Below are 13,316 nucleotides of genomic sequence, written 5' to 3'. Positions count from 1 at the left end.
TAAATACCATTTAGGTTGGTAATCCCACCTGTAATCCCCCAGGCACTAGGTTTGGGGTGGAACCTACAGGATTACAAAATCAAGCCAGGTGATGGTAGTGCATGCCTTTAATTCCAGCAGTTGAGAGGCAGAAGCATGTGGATCTCTGAGAGTTTGAGGCCAGCCTGGTATACTGAGTTCCAGGACAGCCTTCAAAACTACAGAGAAACCCTGTCTCAAAAAACAAAACAACAAAAAAGGTAGTAACAAAAGAACTCTGCAGTAGGGTTCTTCTCTAATGCAGAGAATCAGGAATCCTTATGACTTGGATGAGTAATTACCTATAATGTTCCTGTTACTCAAATTGCCTCATTATCACATCTAGACAGTTTGTTTCATGGATGGCCCAATGGTGGGAATCAAGAACAATTTCCTCCAGAACTCATGGCCTTCAAAACAGCAAAACCGTGAGCAACAGTCAAAGTGCAAGGAAAGGTAATTTATGAAAGCCCTGAGGCAGCAAGTAGTTTCTGGAAGCCTGGAAAACTGCTGCCCTTTATGGCCCTCAGGTACACCCAAGACTGGTGGACAACCACAAAACTACAGAGCTCCAACAACCACTCCCCTCTAGGATCCTCCAAAGACTCTGAAAAAGTGACAAGAGGACAACAGAGTAGTTACACTATCTAAAAGAAACAATCGAGCATAAGCATGCTGCAGACTAGCACACACCTTGTTCTCAGAAGCTGGCAGAACCCTCTGATGACCTGTTAGTCCGTCCCTTCAGGGTAGTGCTGATCAGTCATTTGGCATCTATTTCTTTTTCTTTTTAATTATTTTATGTACATTGGTGTTTTGTCTTCATGAAGGTATTGGATTACAGACAGTTGTGAGCTGACATATGGTTGCTGGGGATTGAACCCAGGTCCTCTGGAAGAGCAGTCAGTGCTCTTAACCACTGAGCCATCTCTCTAGTCCCCCTTGGCATCTATTTCATCTAAGCCAAAAACACAGGAGGACATACAGCTTTAATTATATGGCATTGGTATTCTCTTCTATAAAATGGCCTCAAAAGCCCCTTTTCTCATGTGACCTTGCTATGTAAACTATGAATGTGGGTGGCTACTTCAGAATTGACTGGGTCTTCTCTTCATAATGCTTTCACTAACAGTAGTAGTTCTATGGCCGTCTTAAGTATTTCCTAAACTGGTAAAATGGCTCAGCCGGTAAATGTGTTTTGCCTCCACCTGATAACTTGATTTTTATTCCCCAGGATCCAAACAATGGTGGAAAGAACATACCTCTGCAAGTTGACCTCTGACCCCTAACATGTGCCATGGCAGGGAGCATGTGTACACAAGCAGAGACATATACAAATGCATAGATATATACTACGTACATGGGGGGGAGGGGCGCACTGGAAGCAGGCAAGATTATGGCACCAGAAGCTAAAGAGCAAGTAGTCACTTCCTGAAAGGTCAGCTGCAATTTTAAGAATTTTATAATAAATCAGAACTGAACTAAATTTTTAAGGCATTCAGCTTTAACTAAAAAAGAAAAAGCCTTGTCTATACCGCCAGAACTTAGAATCAAAGAAAAACCATGAGTTTGAGGCCAGCATGGACTTCAAAATGAGACCTTGACTCAAAAGTAAATTAAAAACATGCATGTGGCTTGCTCCTTCAAGCAACGCATGCATGTACACTTCAGGATTTGAAAGGGAAGAGATTTTCTGTGGTATCTTGTGGACAGACAGGAAAGTTGCTTAATCTGACACAAATTTTTACCCAGCAAGATGATTCAGTAGGTAAAGGCACTTGTCACCAAACACCACACACACAATGACACACAGAACAGAGACAATAAATATAAAATTAAAAACACCCAAAATTTTAGCTGTGTATGATAATGGGAGCCTGTAGCTCCAGCACTTGGGAGGCAGAAGCAGCTGGATCAAGGGTTCAAGGTCATCTTTTAACTACACAATAAGTTAGGATAGCTTGAGCTACATGAGACTGTTAAAAAAAAAAAGTTAAGTGGTGTGATGGATGAAAAGATAAGTATTACTTTTAGCAGCTAAACTTTTTTTTTCCTTATTGAGACAGTGTGTCACTCTAGAGCCCATGTTATCCTTGCAATCAAAATAATCCTGTGTCTCAGCCTCCCAAAGCTGGGATCTCAGTTAATCTCTCCATCCAAGTACACAATCTTATTTTGAAGTACAAATTTTCTTTCAGGCTTGTTCCACATGTTTTACTAAAGAGGAGAATCTGGGTGTTTAAAGGGAATTACCTGGAGGCTGGAGGTGTAACTTAGCCCACCCACCATAACACCACCACAACCACCAAAAAGAGATAGGACCTGCAATGCAGTGCTTATATTCTGAAGAATCCAGAAGAGCAAGTGTCTAGCCTACATCTAATTTAACATCCTTTTTATTCTTTTAGCACTTTTATCATGTCTCCTCCAAAGCATTCAACTTAAAAGTTGAACCAACTGTTTTCACAGTCATTTCAAGGTTTACATAAGACTTAATTGTAATTACAAGTATAAGCTCAAACTGGAATAACCAGATTTGGGAACAAACAACTGACACTTGGCAAGCCTTCTGGGTGGAAGCCAAAGAGGACAGAAGCACACCCCATAGCTGCCCACTGGGCAGAGGCTTCGGGTTAATAACCAGAATGTTCTGCACCTACAGGCAAAGAGGCTAGGCAGGTAGAGGTTAGTTAGAACTGACACAACAATGTTTGGGGAGACTTGGGCTAATAACATCAGGATTTGAACACTACGCTCAGAATTTTAATTAGAATGGCCAAAGCTTAATTCTGAATACTACACCATGACCAAGACAAAATTACAGATTCAAAACATCCCAGTTTAACCTTTACCAAGTGTTTATATACTTGGCTTAACATGATTTTCCCCTCACCCCTTTCAAGACAGATCCACTGTTAATGGAACAGGCACCAGTCAGAAACTTCAAAAGATGTCCTCCTTTTGAAGTCAGTGAGTTTAAATACCAAGGCACTACTCAGAAGGGACTCAGTGCCCTAGACAGACCCGTATGAGGGACAGTTCTAACCAACTAGGAGGCAAAATATCCACTAACCCTCTAAACTACAAAAGCTGGCTCTTTGGGCCAGTGGCTACAAATACTCAACTCCAGTATTAACCCACAAACAGGTAATAAATAACCCAATGGCGTGAGATGGTTCAGCTCCTCCAAGTTGTACTCTGACCTCCACATATGAGATACCCACATACCCACACACATACACATACAAACTAAGTAAAATAAATTTGATTGTGAAGAAGTATCCGTAAAGATATTAGCCCTTTTAAAAAAAAAAAAAAGGGGGGGTAATAAATCAACACAAAAAAGAACCCAATTTTGGCATTTTGAACAAAACGTACTATTCATTTTAAATTTAACACACTACGAACCTGACTGTATTGCTTTTGTACTGTCTGTTTTCCACACCTATAGTGACAGTTTTTAAAGATGCTTCTGCTTCCAACTAAGATTGTACTTGGTGTCACAAGCAAGTACATGTAAGACCCTAAGTTCCACCCCAAGCTCTGCAAAAAAACAAATCACTTCCACCCTAGACTCCTTGGGAAAGGGAAGGATTTTTTCCACCACTAGAAACAAAGAGAAACCAATATGAATTTGGGAAAAGGGAAAACAAGGCAACTGAATAATTTCAGTTCTTCCCCCCACAGCTGTAAAATATCACAATGATTGTTCAACAAAGAAAAGCAAGCAAGCTTTTTGTTTTGTTCTGTTTTTTGTTTTGTTTTGGGGGGGGGGGCGACAAGACCTCACTATGTATCTCTGGCAGGCCTGGAACTTGCTATGTAGACCAGGTTGGCCTCAATCTGAGATACACATGGGTCTCTCTGCCCCGCCCCCACCCCAGGGCTGGGTGTTAAAGGTGTGTACCAACCATGCCAGGCAATCATTATTTTGAACTTTTTAGTGCTAGAAATCAACCCCCACCCCCCCACCCCCGCCCCGGACCTTAGCTATGCTAAGCAAACACTCCAGCACTGAGCTAAACACCCCTGTCCTGGTATACTTCTTTCTATACAACTATAAATTGTAATAAAATTCAGTTTCTAAACCTTATGAAGCAACCTCTCTCACTTTCCAGAATCATGGGGTGGTCTGAGGTATGTTTTTGAGAAGTATATTATTCCCAGCTGATGGCCTCACACTCCTACGTAGCAGAGAATTACCTTGACTCCTGATTCTCTTGCTTATACCTCCTGATTACAACAGGCACCACCAAGTCCAGTTTCCCTGGCAATGGGTAAATGCTAGGCAAGCATTCTTTCTACAAACTGAGCCATATTGGTGGCAAGGGGATATTTGAGACCGTTTTTTACGTAGCACAGAAGGGCTTATGGACACAGACTGGATATATTTAACGAACGATAACCGTGAACCTTGAACTGTGCTTATATTACAGGCATTTAGAAAACTAAATCCTTAGCTGGGTGGTGGTGGTGGTGGCCTTTAATCTCCACACTTGGGGGTTCCAGGCCAGCCTTGTCTACATACAGAGTGCCAGGACAGGCTCCAAAGCTATGCAGAGAAACCCTGTCTCTAAAGAAAACAAACAAAAACAGAACAACAACAAAAAAAAAAAATAAAAAAATAGATCCTTAAAAGATATGTGGGGTGGGGGGGGGGGGAGGCTGGTGAAGGAAATGGCTCCACAGGTAAAGGTGAGTGTGTCTTCCAAACAAGCATAGAGATCTGAACTCAGTGCCAACTAAAGATAAAAGAACAGAGTCAACAAAGTTGTGCGGAGACTTCCACATGGGAGGGCGTCATAGCATATGCCATTTTAAACACTATTACAGCCCAGTGGTACAAATTCTGCTAAATTCATCCTAAATACCAAACTAATCGTTTGCTTTTGGAGTATCTACTCCTATCTGGTATCAAGATAAAACCAAACGGCCTAGTTATTATCTATCTCCTAAGAATAACCAACTGGAATATATGCAACAGGAATGATGCAAGACAGAAAACACACACTGAGCAAACATGCAACTGTTACAGGACAGGGTTACAAGGCTACAGAGAAACGTCTTGAAAAAAGAAAAAAGAAATACAACACAAATCTCTCCCAAAGCTTTCCACCTCATCACACTCTCAAACTCTTTACTGAGGCAATAATAAACTAAATGGAAGACATCTAAGGCTTTTGAGAGGAATTGTAGGAAGCATGCTGCCTTCCACCAGCTTAAGTAATAATGCCACCTTCTATATAAAGCAGCACTGTTTTACATCTTCCACCCACATTATCTCAATGATTTAGTCAAGTGACAAAAGCAGTTATGACATTTTCCATTTTACAGAAAAGTGGAGATTCACACCATGAACCATTTGTTCTCCTGTTAAGATCCAGTAGATCTTGAGACTGTGTTCTTTGGAGTACAGCCCTGCAGTCTCCGGAGTCCCCAAGATACAGTAGGTGAGCAGATGAACAGCACAGCCAAGAGGACAGCCCTTCCCCAAAGGCAGTGAAAAGCTTTCGAAAAGAGCAATAGCGAAGCAGCATCCCCTTCACAGGTATCATACCACCTCCTGCAAAGGCATCCCTCAACACGACAAAGTAACCAAACCCTCACTCAACTCCATCCACACAAGGTAAAGCTCCCCTAGATGCAGTTTCCTTCATTTTCATTAACACAGGTCTGAGTGGGGGACACACTAATGTCACACCATCAAAAGACCTGGAACTGGCGTGTTAATATTACTGCGTTAAGAAGGCCTCTCACCCTGACTCTCTAGCCCCTAAGGAGTGAAAGAACAAGGTTCAAGGGCACTGGATGAGAGGTAAAAGGCTCCCCGATTCTCACCTGGTGGGACCTGGAACACCTCAAAACGGAAGGTCGAGGTCTGTCGCACCCTTCACAACCCCTTCCTCCTCCCACGTCCCGCTCCCGCGGCTCCCACTCAGGCCGCGCCTGGAACCTTCCGCCCGACTTTTGACATCACGGAGGAAGGGAAGGTTCCACCGGGCCGTCCCTTTGTGACGTCACAATGACAACAGACCGCGGCTGCTTGTGTTGGGGGGGCGAGGGGACCAGAACCACTGGGGGCAGGGGCGGGGAGGGGCGGGCAGAGGGGGGGGGATGCAGAGGCGCACCGCAGGGAAGGCCGCGGGCGGGCGGGCGGGCGGGGCGGGGAGGGGGCGCGCTGACGTCTTGCCAGCTTAACCTGTTGCTCTCAAGACTGCGCCGGAGCCCGCGGGGCAGGGCGGCGTGGAGACGCCAGAGCCGCCAAGCTCAGCCTTGCGCGCGGCGGGGGGCGCCCGAGGCAGCCTCCCCTCGGCCGCACTCACCCGCCCGGCCCGCCCCGAGTCTGCACGCCGCGCCACCGCGCCCCACCCACCCGCCCGGCCAGAGCACAGCCCGGAGTCTGCCCCCTACAGGCCGCCCGCGAGCCCGCCGCCCGGGCCCCGGCCCCGGCCCCGGCCCAGCCCGCCGCGGGCCCCGCTCACCCCTCCCGGCCCGCGCTGCGTCCGGAGCTCGGCGTGAGCACGGACTCGGCTCCCGCAACGGCAACTCGTGCTCTGCCTCGCGCCTCCACCGGCGGCCACATCGGCTTGCGGCCAGATGCCCGGACTCGCCAGGATCCGCTGGCCACGAGCAACAACAAAAAAGCCTACCGCACAGTACTCTCCAACTTATCAAGGTCCGGGATAGGGTGGAGGGTTCTTGTCCAAGTTCTACCTCATCTCCTTTGTGGCTACATCAGAAACAGACATGTTCTGGGAAGGCGGACTCTCCAAGGCAAGGCTCTGCCCAAGCAGTTTCTACACACTGAGTTTAAACTAGTCCTTAGCGATCTACCCAGCCCTCTGCAATGCGGATGTATTTTAATTCTTAAATTCCTTATGGAGCAGCTTTGTAAGTTGAGCTTCATTATTTAATCTCGCGTTTCTTTCATAGTTAAGTTTACGTGTCTAGATTAGAATCAGCTCTCCGGAAGAGGAATTCAGGTTTTCTCCATTAAATATATTTTTTACAGAGGCACTGCCCCGAAGGTCATCTCCCATTATACACTCCACACAGAAAGGGAAAAATACTAACACCAAATTATCGACTCTAGTTATATAAAACTTTCTTATAGGATCGCATTGTTCTTTATGTGTATCTTCGAGGGCCTTTTTTCGGGGGGGGGGGGGAGATGAGTTATTTGCTCTAAGCATATGCAGCTAACCACCGGATCACTCGAGTGCATATTTGGTTAATCCCCTGGTTCCCTTCTTTGCTCCCTCCCCCCAAAACTTTACCAAAAAAAGAAAAAAAGGGCCACTACACAAAACAAAAACACTCCTTATGCCGAGCAAAACGTTGCTATACTATGCACAAAACAAATTTAACTATTACAACCCAATTTCAGAAACCCAATTAACAAGAATAAATTTGTAGTGACCACAAATGCATTCACTCACACACATATATACTTAAAAACATTAGCTCTGTTTTTGCCCTAAACCCAGAAACCATGAATTCTTTTTAAACAAAACCAAAATCAGCCTCATTACTAAAGTCAATACCAATAAATGCAGTCCCTGTAACATGATTCCCAACTGAGTTATGTTGCAAACTAGATAAGCCAAAATGACCACATATATTAAATGGATGTGCCAGTGCAAGAAGCTCGCTCTAATCGGACCCAGGATTGCAACTTAAAGGGTTTCCAACACACACACCTTACACGATTTTCCAAATAACACCAAGAACAGGCTCATTTGTATGCAAAGTGCAGTATGGGGCCAAATCCGCCCGAGAATGCAGTTTAGTTATATTACCACAGGCACCCACACACAGAGCCCCAACCTCCACCAAAATCACTTGCCTTTCATCTAAAACTACATTAATGTTGTGTCATTCCAGGTCAATTTATTCACTTGAGGTATCTCTACACCAGTCTGTTTTCTCAACCAAACTAGGCAGACACGACTTTGCCTGAAAAGCTCTTTGGGAAAAGAAAGAAACAGCCTTATCGGACGCTATGTTTAAAACACTTGAGCTGCAGAATTATCTATAAACTTGACATTCACAACCATTGCTCACAACTGCAAGCCAAAGGATGTGTTATTAGGAGCACTTACGTATTTCTTCTGAATGATATTCCTCTTGGGTCTTTCTTTGCTCATTCTGAGATCGAAATGCTGATTGCAGAAGGAAACAATTGCTTCATGAATTTAAAGCCGTCAGAAATTTGCAAAAAAATATCCTGGTGGTTTTTATTGTTGGTGGTGGTGGTTGATCTTGTAATCCGACTTTTCTTCCTCTTCCCCCAAAGCCAGATTCGCCTTGAAATAAATCCGAAATTGAGAAGGATAAAAGAAAAAATAAAAAAGCCAAAGACGAACGAAGCAAACAAGAAAAATTCACTTTAGTAAAACACTCATAATGGAAAATTTTCCCCGAAACACACAAAACAGAGACACAAAAAAAAGAAAAAAGAAAAAAAAAAACCGACGCCCTTCACTCCCCCCCTTTTTCTTCCAAAAACTACATCAGCGAAACGTGAAGGTCCTTAGTGTCTGATCTGTAGTTACATCTTGGAAAAGAAAAAGGAAGGATAAATTTAAAATGTTGGAAGTCACGTTTGTGCTGCAGCAGCAGTGCGAGCAGAAGAGTCAACTCCAGCGGCGGCGGCGGCGGCGGCAGCACCACAGCGGAGGGCTCGCCGAGTCTCTTTTTTCCAAGCCCCCTAACCAATGAGAGACAGGCTATCCAGCCCAACTTTAAATGGACTCTGCTTTTATACAAGTTAGGGCTCCTCGGCTAATTCCCCGCCGCTCGCCAGCCGAAAACTCCCACAGCTGAGCCCCCGCACGCTTGCTTACCCTTTGCCCACCAGCCCTGGCCCCGTGCACAAGAAACCCCCAGCCCCGTCGACCAGACCCGGGAGAGGCCTCCGCGACTCCTTCGCGGACCGCCCGTCAGGCGCCTCTCCCACTCCTACCCCAAGCACGGAATTGAGAGAGGCTCCCTAGACTCAATGCATGGCACGCTCGGTCGCTCCACCTCAGCCCCTTCCCCCCCTCCCCGCAGTCCGCTCACCCCACGGCCGGCCGCCACATGCAAACCCTCGCCGCTGCCCTCACGTCTACCTGCAGCCGGGCAGCTGGGTACCAGTGCCCCAGGACGCCCGGCCCGGGGGAGAGCCGCCTATTCCCGGGGCACCTTAGAACAGTCCCCTTGATCTTCTGGAAGTTGTAGTCCCTTGACTACAAAATGGCTATGGCCACGGGAGCTAGGAACTACAATTCCCAGCGTGCTCCGCACCGCCTGTCACTCAACTCCCTTCCCTGATCTGCCCCCCCCTCCCCCTTCGCCGGCCCTGCCAACAAACGCTTGGACGTGTCCCGCGTGCGACACTGCTAGAGGCTGGCTCGGGATTGGCCCGCGGAGCGTGTGGTCCGCGAGCGAGGAACTCCCCACGCCGGCCCGCCCCCAGTCCCCTCCCCGCAGGCGGCCGGCCAGGCCCGCGCGCCCCGCCCCCACCCGGGGCGCGAACCGCCTGTGGAATCGAGGAATCGCTCGCGCGCGCCGGCGCGCGGGGGCGCGAGGGGCGCGGGCGCGGGGGCGCGGGCCGCGAGGGGAAAGCCGCCAGGCTTCCCCGAGGAAGGCCTCGGAGCGTGGCGGCGCGGGGGGCGGTGTCAGCGAGGGGTTGGAGCGGGTCCTAAGCAAAACTGGGCCACGCACCAAGAGGAATCCTCGGTGCGAACTCGCTGATCGGCGGCGCCTGCTGCTTCTGCCGTGGCAGGCGGTGTCACCTCAGGACAGCGCCTCGCGCCCGTGTGCGGAGGGAGCGGGCGGGCGGGCGAGCGGGCGAGCCAGCGGCGCGCGGCCGGGGTGGTCCGAGGTCACGGCTTTGCCGCCGGCCCGTGGCCACTCGCGACCCCACGCGCGAGGCGGAGGGCAGGGCGACCTCCGGACCGGGCACGCGGCCCCGCGGTCGCCAGCCCGCGAGCCTCCGCCCGGCGCGACACTAGGCCGTCGCTGGTGGCTCGGAGGTGAAGCCCCAGCTGTCTGTGAAGACGGTTAAGGGGGTCTTTACCCTGAGGACTAGGGCTGTCCGCGAGTAAGACTGAAACGCTGAGGTGAAAAAAAAAAAAAAAAAAAAGACCCAGCGGAATACGGAGCCCGAGCGACACACACGCAGACCGCAAGGAAGCGTCTCGAACACCGAGTGCCCGAAATACCAACGGTCTGTGCCCCACAGCCTTACCTGCCCCAGCCCCTGCCCAGGCTCGTCAGTCGCTCAGATCAATGGATCGCAGGCCCTGCTGTCGCTCTCTGGGGCTTTCGCACTCGCAGTAACTTTATCAAGTCTCCCGGCGTCTGCGTTAATTTCCTGGTCTTTACTTGGGGTCTTAGAGGTCCTCTTTTTCAAATCTGCCAGGTTAGCGTCAGTCAAACGAAAACGCTGGCCCCTCCCCGGTCCACCTGCAGACACACCTTTTCATTCTTCCTCTCGATCCTTGCAGTCTGCTTCCTTCAAAAGCATTAACACTCGAGTCACACAAACCCTTACAATGTATTCACAACAGTGCAGCTAATCATGGTGTCTAGAAAGTTCTAAGAAACAAGTTAACAGCTATGGACCCAGATAGCACAATGACTACTTCAGACAGGTAAGCGATGGCTTCCCTGAGCTCAATTTCCTCATCTACAAGTTAACTCTGACCAAACCTTGTGGGGAGAATTATGAAATAACGAAAACCTGCTTTAGAACCAAGCAGGTTAATAGGATCTTTCATGAGTTGACATAAGACACCTTTTTAAAAAATGTTTTTAAACCTCATTATTTGTCCTTTTTTAAAATAATGTTTTTCCTAAAATTTATGTTCATTTTACAATCAGAAAAATAAGTTGCCTGTGTGTCCTAAGTATTGCACAACTTGTTCGCTGTTTCCATTTGGTGGGAATGACCCAATACATTCTATTTTACAGTTCAGTTTTGACCACCCAAGTGACTTTATGGTCATCTTGCCACAAGGTGTTTCCAAAAGCCATTATGACCTGTGTACTAGGGGTGTCTGCTTCTCCACATCGTTATTATTTTAAATGGCTTTGCGTAAATTTAATGTCATATCTGTCAGTCCCCAGGCAGTTATTAAAGAACAAAGTGAGTTTCTTGTGGGTTCTCTCTGCTTGTTCGGTTGCTCAGTCCTGGGCCCATGAACTCTCCTGCCAGACTACCAAACTCAAGTCACAGGCGTATGAAAAACCATTCTGTTAGTTGAGGCCTGAGTGGGTGGTAGAGAATTTGTTCATTTCCATAAGGCTTAAGTAATCCTACTGGTTTTTTTTTTTTGTTATTGTTGTTGTTTTGTTTTTTCCCTTGAAAGGGAAAATGGATTGTCCTGTGTGGTTAAAAGTCTTCCCTGCTGTGGAAGTAACTGTCTCCTGGTGACTTCCTTCCCCAGGCCAAATATCACCTTTGCTTCTTTTTCATGTTTAGCCAGTCCAATTTGCTTTTTCTTGTGGTGGGTTTTTAACTCCTCTGAGCACTATTCTACGAGTCTGGGAGGTTCTCTAAGTACTGGGTTCCTTAGAACTACATGCTAACACTGTCCCCATCTAAGAGGAGGCAGAGTCCTTTCAGGTGCAAGCCTGTAGTCCTAGTTCTCCAGAGGCTAGGGACAATCTGGAGTTAAAGGCCAGGACCTTGTCCTAAAAAAAACTTCCCAGAGTTAATTAGTGGCAGTGAGCTCTCTCTCTCTCTCTCTCTCTCTCTCTCTCTCTCTCTCTCTCTCTCTCTCCTCTCTCTCTCTCTCTCTCCCTCCCCCACCTCTCTTTCTCCCAGACAAACTGGATGTTCCCTTGGCTGACCTGGAACTCACTCTATGTACCAGGCTGGCCTTGAACTGAGAAATTAGTTTGTGATGGCATCAAAAGTGTGTGCCAACCCAAGACATAATTATACTCTTTTCAGAGCATTAGAATTTTGATAGAATTGAGGTGTCATTTTTTTAGTATTTCAGCCAAACTCTAATGGCTAACATTTAAACTATTGACAAACTGCTGTTATCATCTCCAATTCTACCTTGGTAACAGAGCTATTTTATTTTATTTTACTTTTGTATTAACCAAATCCATTTTAGTATCACACAGTGTTCAGTTAAGCCTGGCTGCTTAACCTACTCATTCCTGAATGTTCATTGATATTTTAGCTACTTCTTTAAAAACCCAACCTAATTTTTAAGTTAATTTGGGGGGGTGGTGGAAGGTATATGCACATGAGTATGGATGCCCACAGGGGCCATAGGTATAGGATCCCCTGGAATTGGAGTTATTAGAGGCCATGAGCCACCTGACCTGGGTTCTGGGAAATGAAGAATTCTGGTGTTTTAAAGAGCACTCTCAACCACTCAGCCACCTCCCCACTGCCAGACCCACTCTCTTTTTTTGAGAAAGGGTCTCTCTCTCTCTCTGTGTGTGTGTGTGTGTGTGTGTGTGTGTGTGTGTATAACCCAGGCTGATATCAAATCCCTAATTCTTTTTTGAAATTTATTTTTTTATTTATTCTATGTGTGCGTATGAATGAGTTAGAGGACAACCTTCAGAAGTCAGTTCCTTCCCTCCTGAGGGGGGATTGAACTCAGGCAATCCAAATTTGGCAGCAAGCACTTTTATTCCCTGAACCATCTCAAGGCTCCTGGAGCCAGTGTTTGAGCTTTACATCTCCGTTTTCTTTTATATTTCCTGATTGTGTTACTTCTGTATCTTCTTAATTATATCAAAAATTTCAAGGAGCCATGATTGTCTCATATTGAGACAACTGTTAGGCAAATCACTGAATCGATGAACACAAATTAGATTTTTTTTTTTTTTTTTTGATGAGGTCTCAAACTATGACCTGGCACTCTCCCTGTAGAGCTCACAGAGATCCACCTGCCTTCTCTCCCAAGTGCTGTGATAGAAGGTAGGGCTACCATACCAGACTCTCTTGACCATCTGGATGTCAGGTGTATCCTCTATAAAATGAAAGCATTCAGTTCAGTTATCAGCAGAGACATTGCTGCATCTCACATGCTCTATTCTACTTAGACCTCTGTGTTGTGTTTGCTGGCCATGAGCAGGCTTAAATTCAAACTGCTAGGTAAGAATTGCTAGGGCAAGAAGAAAAAAAAAAAAAGAATTGAATTGCTAGTGCAAGATGCTGGCTCTTGTATGGTATGTTACCAGTCACCAATTATATTTGTAGGTCTTACCAACTGAAAGGTCTTCGCTTTTTTTCCCTTCCTTTTTAGAGATAAGGTCTCACTGTGTAGACCAGGCTGGCCTTG

At 46.8% G+C, this 13,316-nt stretch overlaps 1 protein-coding gene across 4 annotated transcripts in view; it reads right to left on the bottom strand.

Moving 5' to 3' along the window:
- Window positions 1–9,279, bottom strand: part of Jarid2 (jumonji and AT-rich interaction domain containing 2) — a 188,735-nt gene extending 179,456 nt beyond the window's left edge. The window contains exons 1-2 of one of the 4 annotated variants that reach the window (XM_027410455.2): window positions 9,132–9,279; window positions 8,121–8,324 (exon numbers count right to left, since the gene is read on the bottom strand). In XM_027410455.2, coding sequence (XP_027266256.1) covers window positions 8,121–8,165 — 45 coding nt within the window. In that variant the 5' untranslated portion in view covers window positions 8,166–8,324; window positions 9,132–9,279. Of the gene's footprint in view, window positions 1–5,856; window positions 5,983–8,120; window positions 8,734–9,081 lie in introns of those variants that run through there. The other 3 variants (XM_035442940.1, XM_027410454.2, XM_027410456.2) reach the window with 3 other exon arrangements.
- Between the last annotated feature and the right edge of the window lie 4,037 nt (window positions 9,280–13,316).

This window comes from Cricetulus griseus, chromosome 3 (genome assembly GCF_003668045.3).
Source record: "Cricetulus griseus strain 17A/GY chromosome 3, alternate assembly CriGri-PICRH-1.0, whole genome shotgun sequence".
NCBI classification, from domain to species: Eukaryota; Metazoa; Chordata; class Mammalia; order Rodentia; family Cricetidae; genus Cricetulus; species Cricetulus griseus.
The sequence above is the reverse complement of the archived record's forward strand: the minus strand, read 5'-3'. Positions and strand labels throughout refer to the sequence as shown.